The sequence below is a fragment of the Furipterus horrens genome, unplaced genomic scaffold (genome assembly GCF_987537825.1).
Source record: "Furipterus horrens unplaced genomic scaffold, mFurHor1.1.pri manual_scaffold_4, whole genome shotgun sequence".
In the NCBI taxonomy this organism is placed as follows: Eukaryota; Metazoa; Chordata; class Mammalia; order Chiroptera; family Furipteridae; genus Furipterus; species Furipterus horrens.
In genome coordinates, this window is record NW_028327174.1 from 54,967,320 (window position 1) to 54,982,038 (window position 14,719).

Genomic DNA, 14,719 nt, shown 5'->3' on the forward strand with positions numbered 1-14,719 from the left:
CTGAGGTGGGGAAGGGGAAGAAATGGAGCAATGGTGCAGGGATCAAGAAGCATAATTGGTAGGTACTAAATAGGGGGAAGTTAGATATTATGGGAAAGAGTGAAGCCAAAGAACTTATATGTACAACCCATGGGCGTGAACTAAAGGGGGTGGGATTGCTGGAGTGAGGGGGGTACTGGGAAGAGAGGAGCAAAGGAAAAGAAATTGGGACACCTTAACGGCATAATCAATAAAATATACTTTTAAAAAGCTATGCAGGAGAAAAACTAACACAAATAATTGAAAAGAACAAGATGGAATTCATCTCAGCAGTCTAGTGTTTTTTACCTACTGTCTTCTCCTTCAGGAGAAGTGTGGATCCACTGCAGAGCCCCCAGAGGCTGGCTTAGAGGCACCTCCCCCATCTGTGTTTGGACCGACTCTGGGGTTACCCTGGGGCTTTCCAGCCGACCTGCCGGACTGGCGAGGTGACCCTGTGGCTGTCTGTAGGGTTATGAAGCAGCTTGTGGTTTCTCTGTTACAGAGGTGGCCTAAAAAGTGCCTTTGCTGCAACATCACATGGGAATCTGCTTGGGACGTGAACAGTGGAGGGTGGCCTTTAGTAAGAATAGCTCCAACTACCACCTATCTGCCCCGCCCGCCCCCCCCCCCCCACCGCCTTGGCTGAGTGCTCACTGAGTGCCAGGCGGCCTGCCATGGCAGTGGAAGGGACTGAGAAGGCCTCTGTGCCCTTGGGGCGGTGACGGTCTGGCCACTGCCTGTGCTGTGAGCAGGAGACTTCCGACCTGGGCTTTCAGGCTTTTCTTGATGCTCATCCATGTTGCAGGCAGCACGAATCCCGGCCTGGAGGCCGGGGGCCCGCCTAGGGTCCCCTGGGTCTGCACCGGAGCACTGTGTGCCACTCTGAGTCCTGTCTCCCCGTCTGCGACGTGAGCAGGTAGACGCGGTACTGAGCAGAGACCAAGCGTGGGCTTCCGAGTCCTGGAGCTGCGGACTGGGCCCCGGCTCTGCATGGGCGGGTCGCTTTGCTGTCTGAGCCTTGGTCTCTCACCTGCAAAACGGGGTCAGTCCCTTGTGGTGCTGAGGGGATTCCACAAGATGACGCACGTAACGCATATCAGCAGGGTCTGACACACAAGTGCTCAGCAGGCATTAGCTCTTGTTCCTGCCTCATGTCCAGCTTGGCTCTGAAATGACTGTTCCCTAAATATGGTCATGTGGTAGGTGACATTCAGACCCCGGCACTAGTCTAGCTTTAGGCAGCCTGTTCATGGCTATAAGCAACCCACAGTCTGAAGCTTTCTCCTTCATGTTTAACTGGTCCTTACTGTTCTGCCCTGCTGGCTTTTTATCAGCACAAGGCACAGGTGTGGTTCATCTAATGTCTGACAGCACTGCATGTACCACCTCCACCTACTTCTAGAGGGGGCTTCTGGTGTGATCAGTAGGGTATGATTCCCAGTTTTTTCCTGGGAAGTGCTGTTCAGTCTTCAGGGAAGATGGGGGTGAAGGGTGTTCCCCTGCCCCTGCCCCACGTGTCTTTGTCCCATATTATTTCCAACTATGTGTAGTTTCTGATGAATTAGCTGTCTGTTTCATGTGAGGGATCAATTAGTGTAAAAGGGTCAGCTCTTTCCTGCTTGGCACTGATGGCAGTTCTGTGTGAGAGTGGAGGCTGGGCAGTGCCCCGAATACTTCTTGCTGCACCAATTTCTAATCTCTCCGCTCTGCTGTTTTCAGTGGAATAGGGCCCAAGGAAGAGCCAGCACAGTATCTGATAAAAGTGCATAAAGGGCACCTTTGGAGACTCTCTTTCCGCTGCGGATATGCAACTGAAAAGAAGTTCTTGAGCCTAGCCTTACTGTTCTGAGGAGTTTGCAATCATGCAGGTGGGAGTTGGGCAACATCTTCCTCTTCCCAGAGCTTTGTACTCAGTGGGTTTGAGTACCTTGCCTGGCTGCAAAGAATCTCAGGCCCTCAGCTCTTGCCTGTCCAGCTCCTATCTCACTGCTCTTGCTGGAGGCTCAGATCCAGACCCTTCATTCTGTGCGCTGCCCTCAGCTCACCAGCCATGCTGGGTGGGGCCCCACAGTCCCTTCACCATGCAGCCTTCTACTCTTCCTGGCCAGCTATACTCAATAGGCACAAACTGCACTTTCAGTCTGGCCTCTTTGCTGACAGGGCACCTGTGTGCTCATGGGGAGTCTCTGTTCAGCCACGCCTCTGATTCCCTCTTTAAGTTTAAAGTCCCTATATGGTATCCACACTGCAGCACTGAGCCACTGCCCTGCTCTCTACACACTCCACTCCTTCAAAAGGCACAAAATCTCTCTTGGTCAGGGCTGGCCACAGCCTGCCAGGGCCTCCAACAGTTTTAGGAGATAGAATTTCTCTCTTGAACTCTCCTGGTCGTCACTGCCGCCCTGGATGTGCTGCTTGCTGTGTGTGCTCAGCCTGAGGCTCCAGGACTCAGTATTTCCCACCAAGTCTCTCCTGATTTGGGTTGGGGTGTCCTTGTGTGGTACCATCGCCTCCATGCATTGGGAGGGGCAGGAACTACTAAGCTGCATTTTCTCTCCTCTGTTCTCTCCTCTGCTGCAGGTGCCTCACACAGGGTATTTTCCCTTCAACTTACAAAATCTCTTACCGGACGGTGCAAAGCATCCTCTGTCCTTGGCTTCAAAAATTTGTATCAACTAAGAGTCCAGGGATTGTTTAGGTCATTTGTCAGAAGATCAGCTGAAAATACATGCTGGGGGCACAAGCAAGTGGACTCAGCTTCCACCTACTCTACTTGGCTGCCATCTTCCACTCCTCTATGAACTGTATAAGTTCTTTATAACCTTTGAACATTAATCCCTCATCAGATACATCATTGACAAATATGTTCTCTCACTCAGTTGTCTGTCTTTTCATTTTGTTGATGGTTTTCAGTGCTGTGCAAACCCTTTTTATTTTGATGTAGTCCCATTTGTTTACTTTTTCTTTTGTTTATCTTCCCCGAAGAGAAATATCAGAAAAAATATTACTACAAGAGATGCCCAAGATTTTACTGCCTATGTTTTCTTCTAGGATTCTTATGGTTTGAATCCTACTTTTAAGTCTCTAATCCATTTAAGTTTATTAGTGTGTGTGGTGCATGAAAGTTGTATAGTTTAATTTTTTTCTTGGCAGCTGTACAATTTTCCCAACACGATTTCTTGAATAGGCTGTATTTACCCCATTGTATGTTCTTGCCTCCTTTGTCAAATATTAATTATCCTTAAAGGTGTGGGTTTATTTCTGGACTCTAATCTGTTCCATTAATTTATGTGTCTGTTCTTATGCCAGTACCAGGCCAAAATTTAGTGCATATTGGATTCATTAGTCATGTTTGAACATTGGTCACAAAGGATCATTTGCTTATCCACACAGAGGGTGCCTGTATATCTATGAGTCTGAGATAATAAAAGTCAACTTAATCTTATTTTACTGTGTAAAAGTCTTGTCTCAGAGATATCAGAGACTATCTCTTTCAAAATCTTCTTTAAAATCACCTTACATTTCTTAGACATTTAAAATAAATGACTTTTTATTTCAGTGTTGAGACATGAGAAATTGTTTCCTAGGTTTAAAGTGGAATAGAATCTTTAGTGAGAGTTCTTTGGCACTTTCTACTGATAAATTATCCATGAACATGTATGTCTTCATGAGATGGGCATTTGTACACATTATGTGACACCACTTAAACTTTCAGTATCACCTTTGAGACTATCAAAATTACACAGTCAACTAAAGTCATGATTACCTCCCATAAGAGTAAGTATGTTTTTGTTTGGTAATTTCAGTTTCTTTCTTCATTCAATGTTCTAGTTCCTAGTCTCTGGAAAATATAAGACTAGTCTATTTAAAAATCATAGATGGCAATATTGGGTATCTCTGAAAGAGAAAATAGTTATTTATAGTGTTATTTGTATTATAAAAATGAAATCAGAAGGGATTGGTCTCATTTGAAATATTTATTACCACTATCATTCAGGTGAATTTTCTATTTAGTATACTGCAAGGTATCACTAGAGATGGGTTAGTACCTGTTCACTCTTTTTATCCTTAATATCTCTATCATTACCTGTCTTAGGGCCCTGGCTGGTTTGGCTCAGTGGATTGAGCGTCGGCCTGCGAGCTAAGTGTCGCTGGTTCGATCTTCCAGTCAGGGCACATCAGAGAAGGAAAACTCTGACTCCAAAAAACCTCCGCTGCCTTGCGGCATACCTCTTCAGGGGAAAGGCTAAGGGAGTAAACCCCGACAGAAAATCCGGAGCCGGAGTCCCTAAGGCGGTTTGACGTTGTAGTCAACACCGGCAACTCCTGCGGCGCACCTGAAGCCAAGCTGTATTGACTCCGTCTTTCCCTTGGACCCTTCAGCTGCGAAGAGAGGGGGGGTCTGCTGCATGGGCAACAGCAGACCCTCCATATCACCCTGCCCAGGCTCTGTAGCTTCAGCTTCACTGGAGAGGACACTCCAGCGTCATCACAAGATGTCGATTCAACACGGGAGGAGACAGATACTGTGTCACTCCCGAGTCGGACTGCACAACCATTCTCGGCGGTGCAGATAGACTCTTAAGAAGCTACATCATCGTCTCTCGAGACGGACGGCTGCCGACGACCTGTCTTATCATAGGTTCTCAATAAATGTTCTTTTTTTTTAATTAATTAATTTTTTAAACAAGGTTACTTTATTTTATTTTATTTTTATCTGTTTTTAGAGTGGAGGGGTGGAGAAAGAGAGGGAGAGAAACATCAATGTGCAGTTGCCTCTCACACGTCCCCAACTGGGGATCTGGTGTGCAACCTAGTCATGTGCCCTGACTAGGAATTGAACCAGCGACACTTGGTTTGCAGGCCAATGCTCAATCCACTGAGCTACAGCAGCCAGGGCTTCAATAAATGTTCTGATTGAATTCATGAGTATTAATAGGAACTGAAAAGACAAACAGAAGTGACTTGCCCTACGATGTCACTCTTACCAACAGCATATATATATTTATACTGAGAAGTAACTATTAGAACACCAAAATATTAGCAATGTTCTTATTAATGACCAATGAGCTAATATAAATGCAAATATTCCTTGCCATATACTAAATAGAAAGTTCACCTGAATGACAGTGGTTTACCAGAATATTCACTTAAATTTTGTATCACAGAATTTAAGTATTGGTGATTGGAAAGGGGGGAAAGTTTGGTAACCTAGAACAATGCTCTGAGTTAAAATGTTACAGTATACAAATTTCTTCAGTTTGGTTCAGAAGGGTCAGTTCTTATATGACCCTATCTAAAATGGTACCTGATTATCAGTTAATTATTTCTCCTCCTGACCATAGATTAGTGCGCCTTTTCTGCAGAGATATCTGTAAACCATAGGTAATTATCTGTCTATAGTATTCTGGTGCTGTTATTTGTTACTGTCTTGATAGAAACAACATACCTCAATTCACCAGACCTTAGGAAAACACACCTGTAACTTTCTTGTAGGGTAGAGATTTCTAGAAATAAGTGAAGTCATTCATATACCAAACCAATTAAATTTTTCATGGGAAATTCACTTCTTACTTGGAATAAAGAGAAAACAAAAGACAGACAATTTATTTACAAAATGATATATCTTCCCATGTAATTAACTACTTAGTGATAGTTAAGAAATAAATGTGAAATACATATTGCCTCATGTCCAAAATTGCAGAGTCTCTAAACTCTGCCCTTAGTATTTCTTCACAGAACACTGAGCAGGTTATTAGAGGCACAAAAACTCACAAACTTTATTAACAATGCAGGGAAAAAGAAATCATTTAGTTCCTTCATACATTAGCATAAGTAGTAAAGCAATTTATAGAGACTAAAGGAGGAGGAAGAGAATGAAAGACAAAAAGTAGAGATGCTAGCTTTAACTATCTGCCAGAGACTTTGCATCAAGTACGACAATCAATAATCACAACAATTATATGAACTATATATTATAGAGGAAACTGAACCTAAAAAGAAAAAGAGAAATGAGAACACCACAGTCTTACTCCAGAGACTCTATAAAAACACAGGAAGTATACTTCCTCTTACCCAGACATTAGTCCTCATAAAAGCAATTGTCAGTCATGCCTACATAACATTAAAGGCAGGTTTTTTAAAAATCAGTTAATTTTTAACCAATTAGCTTAAATAATAATTTTAAAATGTTAAATGTCATTTTAAGGATCTGCTAAATTATTTTAAAGAAAGTACCTTTAAAACACATTTCAAATAAAATAAGGCAAATACGATAGTCATTCTTTCTTTATTTCCACAAACTTTTAAGGAACACTTACTACACTCCTGGAGATAAGCTTGCTGCTGAGGACACAAAGTCAAGAAAATTTTTTCAACATTGTTTGAAAATTTAGTTATGAGAGCAATAAAAAAAATAATCATAGGCTACCAGGATAGTAAGAGTAAAAGCTACCTCTATCTTAAAAAATTATAGGTAGAGCGTTGGCTAGTGTGGCTCAGTGGAATGAGTTCCAGCCTGCAAAGCGAAAGGTCTCCTATTGGATTCCTATCAGGGCACATGCCTGGGTTGCAGGCCAGGTTCCCAGTGCAAGAAGCAGCAATCCATTATGTTTCTCTCACATGTTGATGTTTCATTCTCTCTTTCTCCCTCTCTCTAAAACCAAATTTTAGAAAAAGTTATAGATAGATTCCTGAAGGAATTCATACCTAAACCAAAATTTAAAAGGGGATAGGGAGGTTAGAGACTACAAGTACAGAGATAATTAAGGACAAAGGAACCAGCATATGAGAATTTCCACAAGTAATTTTAAGCATCACCTTTAAAGAGAACTGCTAGTAGACATGTCTAGTGAAGCTAACTGAATCAGGAGAGATACACCAGCAGCCTGGCTCTATAGACTGTACTATTAATCACTGTGCTATGCAATCTCCTGCTAACCACCAGTGCAAGTAATCCAGCAGGACAGAACAAGAAATGAGAGAAACTGTGTGAACTTATACTGGAAATACTAGAAAGATGTCTACATGCTAACTAAGAAGCTTAAATTGTATAATGAAGGAAAGGGAGTGATTGAAAGAAGTAAAATTAATATTTCAGTTACAAAACTCCATTTACATTCTGAAAAACAATGTTTATTTATTTTTTAATTAGCTTAATATCAGTGTTTTCCCTGCCTACCTAACATTATCGTCTCATTCTAGTGAATCATTTCCATATACCTGTGTTGCATCCCTCAGCCCAGCTTCATCTTCATTCTGGAACACTAGTAGTTCTGTGTGTAAGTTCTAAAACACTTTTAGTATTTCTATGACAGATTGCAGTGCAGGAAAATTTGTCAAATATCTAAGGTTTTTCTTTATTTTCATGTCACACTAGACATGTGAACACCCTTCTGCTGATTATATACCAATCTTCTGAATGAGAATACTATGTGACTTTCTAAGACCCTTTTAGCCTATGTTTGAGGAGGAACTTATTTATTATTGTTCTCCTTGGATCTCAACAAGGGGAAGAAACTGCAGAAATTGATTTCGTTTTTTTTCTGTTATTCTGGCTCCATATCAGTGGAAGATAGCAAACATAGACATCTCATTCAGAACCCCTAAATCTATGAAGCTATCCCCCAAATATCTTATCCCCTAATATAGAAATTATATAAAGTCTCAAAGGATAAGAAACCTTGCTCTTAGTCATTACTCTGAATAGCATATTTATTGCCTAAAAATATTTTTAATACTTTATTATTCTAAATACTTGATGAATTTGAAACTCAAAACCCATGAATACATTCCTTTTCTCCTCTTACTTCAAGCCAAAATGAAGTAACTTCCATTTAACTGAGAGATAGATCAAAAGTTTCAAGGAAATTCCTTGTATTGGATGAATGTCAGTTACTGCAGTTCAAATATATTTTCCACAACCTAAGGAGAGAGTTAACCACATCTGGGCTTTAGAAAAATGGTTTTGATTGCACTGATTTTAAAATACTAAATGGTAAAATAAAGGATATATGTTAATCATATGTTAACACACTTTTGCAATAATTCAGCTATGAGATAAGGACACAGAGTAAAATGAGTGATGTTAGTGAGAGAATAAAAGGAACAAATTAAACAGATAACATAAATGGCAAGGCATGATAATAAACTGAAAATGGGAGTAAAGAAAAAGAACTATAAAAGAATGTCCTCATATAAGACTTAGTACCGACAGAGAAGGAAACATAATCATGAGTGCCACATTAAAAATTTGAAATATACATATCTACAGGACTCAAAATAGGAAATCATAAGAACAAAATAAGAATGCCCAATACAATGAATAGTTATGAGTGTTCACTACATTCCAGATGCAGCTTTAGATATTTTATCTATGTTATCTAAATTTTTCAGTATAATCCTAAAATGTACATATTATTGTATCTGAATTTTGTGCGCACATACACAAAAAAAACATAAGATAAAGAAATTAAACAAATTGCCCATCCTTGATTAAAAAAAAGATTAAAAAAGGAAAAGTGTAAATTTAAACTCTGTAAGTCTGATCTAGATGCCCAAGAATAAGTTGAATGTTTAAGTCAGAATACTGTAACACGTAATTTCCTGGCAGATATAAATTTGGAAATCATCAGCCTATTTAAAATCACCTTACTTATTAGAAACTCGGAGAGAGGGGGAGAGAAAGAGAGAGAGAGAGAGAGAGAGAGAGAGAGAGCAGGATGAAAAAGAATACTTCCTAAAAAAGATTTCAGGTGCACAAACAACCCTAAAAATTAGAAAGGAAAAGGAGTATGAGGGAGAATAGGACAAAATAGACAAAGTAATAGGAAGAAATTCAGGAAAATGTGAGATGATAAAAATTAAATTATAAAGACTTTTTTTATAATTTCACAGTTTATAATCTCACATGTATAAGAAACCTGAATTAAATGAAGTCTGAATGCTGTTTAATGATTGAAACAAGAGGGAGACTAGTGGTGACCTTGACAAGATTAGTTTAAATGATGCAAAAACCTCATGAGTTGAACTATAAATTATTAATATGACAAAGAAGACAATTATTAAGTAGGTGACATTTAAGTAAAAATGTGCAAGTATATTTGAGAAATTGCTAAACCTTGTTAAACCTGATATTGTTAAATGTCATTTATAATAAGGTGATTGAATATATTCCAAGCAGAATTAAGGCTATCCAAAAACATTTAAAATCAGGATATGGCTCTTTACTTCTATAAACATACTCCAAATGTTCCCTTACTAATCTGTCATAAATTTTGAATTAAAGACATACAATACATACAAGGAGTAGAAATATATCATTGTCAAATATATTTTAAAAGAAATAATGGAAATTCAGTTTAAATTTTTAATTTCAAAAATCTGATCTTAACGAGAACCCTCTGATGGGAAAAGAACTCTCAAGAGCTAGAGAATAAAAAGGGGGAGGGTCTAGTCAAGGAACTAGTATAAATGACCCATAAACATGGACAACAGAGTGGGAATTGACTGTGGGAGAAGGGGATGTGGGTGGGACAGGGGAGAGCAGTGGGGGAAAATGGGACAACTGTAATAGAATAACAATTTTTAAAAAAGATCTAGGTAATATGCAACCATAGCAGCTAGTTAGAGGACATTAGGGTCAAAGGAATCTAAAAGGAAATTAATTAACCAGAGGATATAATTCCAGATTTCTGTTTGTAAACTGGGAAAAAAATTTCTTTGTAGCACTAGTATATCTTAAAAAGCATAAAAATGTATAACATAGATATTATATCCTAACAGTAGAAGTAAAATATAGCCTAGGATAATATTAATGATATAAAATGTATATATTTGAAATAAATTTTCTGTGAGAAAAACCCCAAAAACTTTGGACTACAACACATTTAAATAAATATTTAAGAACATGTATCCAGTAAAAATGTTTTATACACAGGAGAAAAGCTGGACTGGCTGAGACTGCGTAATAAGTATTCATTGTCAGTTTAATAACTAATACACATGTAAACTTTAATGTAAGAATTTTCTTTTTTTTTTAATTTTGGTTTTTCAATTACAGTTGTCCCCTTTTCCCCTAATTTCTCTCCCCCACCAAACCCACCGCCTCTCCCGCAATCATATCCCTCCCTGTTGTCCATGTCCATGAGTCTTTTATATGGGTTCTTTGACTAATCCCTTCCCTTACTTATCCCCCTTCTCTCCCTCTCCCCTCCCCTCTATTGACTGCTATTCTGCTCTTTGTTCTATTTAGTTCCTTTGCTTGTGTTGTTCTTTAGTTTCCTGTATTAGGTGATATCATATGGTATTTTTCTTTCTTTGCCTGGCTTATTTCACTAAGCATAATTCTCTCTAGTTCCATCCATGTTGTTGCAAATGGCAGGAGTTCCTTCTTTCTTTCTGCTGCATAGTATTCCATTGTGTAAATGTACCCCAGTTTTTTGATCCACTCATCTACAGATGGGCACTTAGGTTGTTTCCAGCACTTACCTATTGTAAACAGTGCTGCTATGAACATAGGAGTGCATAAGTTCTTTTGAATTGGTGTTTCAAGATTCTTCGGGTATAATCCTAGTAGTGGAGTCGCTGGTTCAAAAGGCAGTTCCATTTTTAATCTTTTGAGGTAATTCCATACTGTTCTCCATAGTGGCTGCACCAGTCTGCATTCCCACCAACAGTGCAGTAGGGTTCCCGTTTCTCCACATCCTCGCCAGCACTTGTTGCTTGTTGATTTGTTGATGATGGCCATTCTGACTGGTGTAAAATGGTATCTCATTGTGGTTTTTATTTGCATCTCCCTGATGGCTAATGATGTTGAGCATTTTTTCATGTGTCTATGGACCTTCTGTATGTCCTCTTCGGAGAAGTGTTTGTTCAGGTCCCTTGCCCATTTTTTAATTGGGTTGTTTGTTTTCTTGATGTTGAGTCGTATCAGCTCTTTATATATTTTGGAAATCAGTCCCCTGTCTGTGATGTCATTGGCAAATATGTTTTCCCATATGGTTGGTTTCCTTTTCATCTTGCTGATGTTTTCTTTTGCTGAGCAGAAACTCTTCAGTTTGATGTAATCCCATTTATTTATTTTTTCCTTTATTTCTCTTGCTTTAGGAGATGTATCCGTGAAGAGATTGTTACGTGAGATATCTGATATTTTCTTGCCTATGTTTTCCTCTAGGACTTTTATGGTGTCACGGCTTACATTTAAGTCTTTGATCCATCTTGAGTTTATTCTTGTGTGTGGTGTAAGTTGGTGGTCTAGTTTCATATTTTTGCAGGTCCCTATCCAGTTCTCCCAGCACCATTTGTAAAAGAGGCTCTTCTCACTCCATTTTATGTTCCTTCCTCCTTTATCAAAGATTAGTTGACCATAGAGGCCTGGATTTATTTCTGGGCTCTCTATTCTGTTCCACTGATCTATATGTCTGTTCTTATGCCAGTACCATACTGTTTTGATTACAGTGGCTTTGTAGTATTGTTTGATATCTGGTGTTGTGATTCCCCCTGCTGTGTTCTTCTGTCTCAAGATTGCTTTTGCTATTCGGGGTCTTTTTTGGTTCCATATGAATTTATGGAGTATTTGTTCTAGGTCTGTGAAATATGTCATTGGTATTTTAATAAGGATTGCATTGAATCTGTAAATTGCTTTGGGTAGTATGGCCATTTTGATGATGTTGATTCTTCCCATCCAAGAACATGGTATTTGCTTCCATTTATTTGTTTCTTCCTTAATTTCTTTCTTCAATGTTATGTAATTTTCAGAATACAGGTCTTTTATCTCTTTGGTTAAGTTTATTCCTAGGTACTTTATTTTTCTTGTTGCTATAGTAAATGGTATTTTCTTTTTTGTCTCTGTCTCTGCTATTTTATTGTTGGTGTACAGAAATGCCTTAGATTTCTGTATATTTATTTTGTACCCTGCGATTTTGCCAAATTCACTTATTATATCGAGTAGTCTTTTAGTGGAGTTTATAGGATTTTCTAGGTATACTATCATGTCATCTGCATATAATGAAAGTTTTACTTCCTCTTTCCCAATTTGGATGCCTTTTATTTCTTTTTCTTGTCTGATTGCTGTGGCTAGGACTTCCAACACTATGTTGAAAAGGAGTGGAGAGAGTGGACAACCTTGTCTAGTTCCTGAGTTCAGGGGGAATCCTTTCAGTTTTTGTCCATTGAGTATGATGTTGGCCTCAGGCTTCTCATATATAGCCTTAATTATGTTAAGATATGCTCCCTTTATTCCCATTTTGTTGAGTGTTTTCATCATAAATGGGTGTTGTACTTTATCAAATGCTTTTTCTGCATCTATTGAAATGATCATGTGATTTTTGTCTTTCATTCTGTTTAGGTGATGTATTATATTTATTGATTTGCGAATATTAAACCATCCTTGCATCCCTGGAATGAAGCCCACTTGATCATGATGTATGATCTTTTTTATGTATTGCTGGATCCTGTTTGCCAATATTTTATTGAGGATTTTAGCATCGATGTTCATCAGTGATATTGGCCTGTAGTTTTCTTTCTTTGTTGTGTCTTGACCTGGTTTGGGGATTAGGATAATACTAAGAATTTTCTTAATAAAGACCATTGTTAGTTTTTTAGGTACTTTCTTGCTAGAAGCATGTCTGGAGTTAGGAATTGGGGGTGGGGAGTAATAGATCCAAAAGCAACTTTTATTGAGAAAATAATAAATCAAAAAGCAACTTTTAGGACTTGTTTTTCAATAATGTTTACAAGGTAATATGTTGAACTGACACCAATTACAGCTAAACTGTAATTAGAAACAGCAGTGTGAATATGTGATTTAAATATAAACAGTCAGTTCATGTGATACAAGAGGTGGTCAAGCATTGGCAAGTGTTTAAGTGCTTTCTTCCCCACTGACCAATTGTATAGGAATCACTCTCAGGTTTCTTTTTCTTGAGATTGGAAGATGATCAGGACTCTGGAGTTCCTCATATAAAGCCTTCCTTATTGTTTCCAGCAGAATGGACAAGAGACAATAATCAAGGATGAAAAACCAAAGGGCACTCGACTGAAAAGTTTGCTTTTCATCTTTCTATTTGTTCCCTACATGTTGAGTGTATCTGGAAACGTAACCATCATCACCCTCACTCTGATTGATTCCCACCTTAAAACACCTATGTATCTTTTCCTTCAAAATTTCTCCTTCTTAGAAATTTCTTTCACAACTGCTTGTGTTCCCAGATTCTTATATAGCATATTAACCAGGGACAAGTCCATTACCTATAGTGCTTGTGTCAGTCAACTCTTGTTTATAGACCTCTTTGCAGTAACTGAATTTTTTCTTCTGGCCACCATGTCCTATGATCTCTGCATGGCCATCTGCAAACCTCTACATTACACCACCATCATGAACAGCAGAGTCTGCAAGAACCTCATCCTCTTCTGTTGGTTAGCAGCACTGATCATCATTCTCCCACCAATTAGTCTGGGTTTGGGCCTGGAATTCTGTGACTCGAACCTCATTGATCATTTTTTGTGTGATGCAACTCCCTTCCTGAAGATCTCTTGCTCAGACACATGGGTGATAGAGCAGATGGTGATAGTGTGTGCTTTGTTGACATTCATCATCACCCTCATGTGTGTAGTTCTTTCCTACATTTATATCATCAGGACTATTCTAAGGTTTCCCTCTGCCCAGCAAAGGAAAAAAGCCTTTTCCACATGTTCTTCCCACATGATTGTGGTTTCCATTACTTATGGTAGCTGCATCTTCATTTATGTCAAGCCTTCAGCCAAGGATGAGGTAGCTGTTAATAAAGGGATTTCACTCCTTATTACTTCCATTTCACCAATGTTGAATCCCTTTATTTACACACAGAGAAACAAGCAAGTGAAGCAAGCTTTTCATGACTTAGTTAAAAAAATGGCATTCCTCTCTAAGATGTAAAGGAAGAAAAGAGTCAATGAATCCAATTAAAAGCGAGGATGAATAGGCAGAAAAGCTGAAGCTTCTACTGAGATACCATTTGTCTCTACCTCTACCTGATTTTTTTCCTCAGTCATACTGACATTCTCACTTTGTTTTTAAACCTGCTTACTGTGAACCCTGACTATTCCATTTTTTACTCTCCATTAAAACTAAATTCTAAAGGGGAGAAAACTGGAACTATTGTAACAATATAATCAATAAAATACATTTAAAAAAACTAAATTCTAAGGTGTTTATGCTTACTATCTGACAGAAATTACTATTTTTGCCAAACACTTTGGTTGTTATCTCTGGAAACAGTAGACCACATTTTCCCACTATATTTCTACACTGTAAGGTGTGGCTGTGTAACCCATGTTATAGCTAACAGAATAGGTGTGGAAGTGATGTGCACCATTTCTAGACATGGTCTATAAAAATATTCAATACATGACCCATCATCTCTTATCCCCACCTACTGGTCAGATGTCCATGTTTCAATTACTTTGAAAGCTTCATGTTGATAATGAATGAGCTTGATCTTCGATCTCAGCTATCATCTTCACCCAAAGGTCAGGCTGTCAAAGCAAATTTGATAGAACTTCTCCTCTGCTCCACCTCCAGTCACTTGTCACCAGATCTGACAGGTAAAGTGTCACAGAAATATCCCTGCCACTTACTTAAGGGGCCACATTCAGAGTTAGCTCTAATTTGGCCAAATGGATGAAATTATGACACATCTCAAGCTTGTTAGAAATACAC

The 14,719-nt window shown here is 38.7% G+C and overlaps 1 protein-coding gene across 1 annotated transcript; it reads left to right on the forward strand.

Annotated features, from left to right (window-relative positions):
• The first annotated feature begins 1,098 nt into the window (after nt 1-1,098).
• On the forward strand, nt 1,099-13,936 carry LOC150011909 (olfactory receptor 6C2-like). The gene is made up of 2 exons (XM_090275139.1): nt 1,099-1,107; nt 13,007-13,936. Exons 1-2 carry the CDS (start codon nt 1,099-1,101, stop codon nt 13,934-13,936), a joined length of 939 nt encoding a protein of 312 aa, XP_090131265.1.
• The last annotated feature ends 783 nt before the right edge of the window (nt 13,937-14,719 follow it).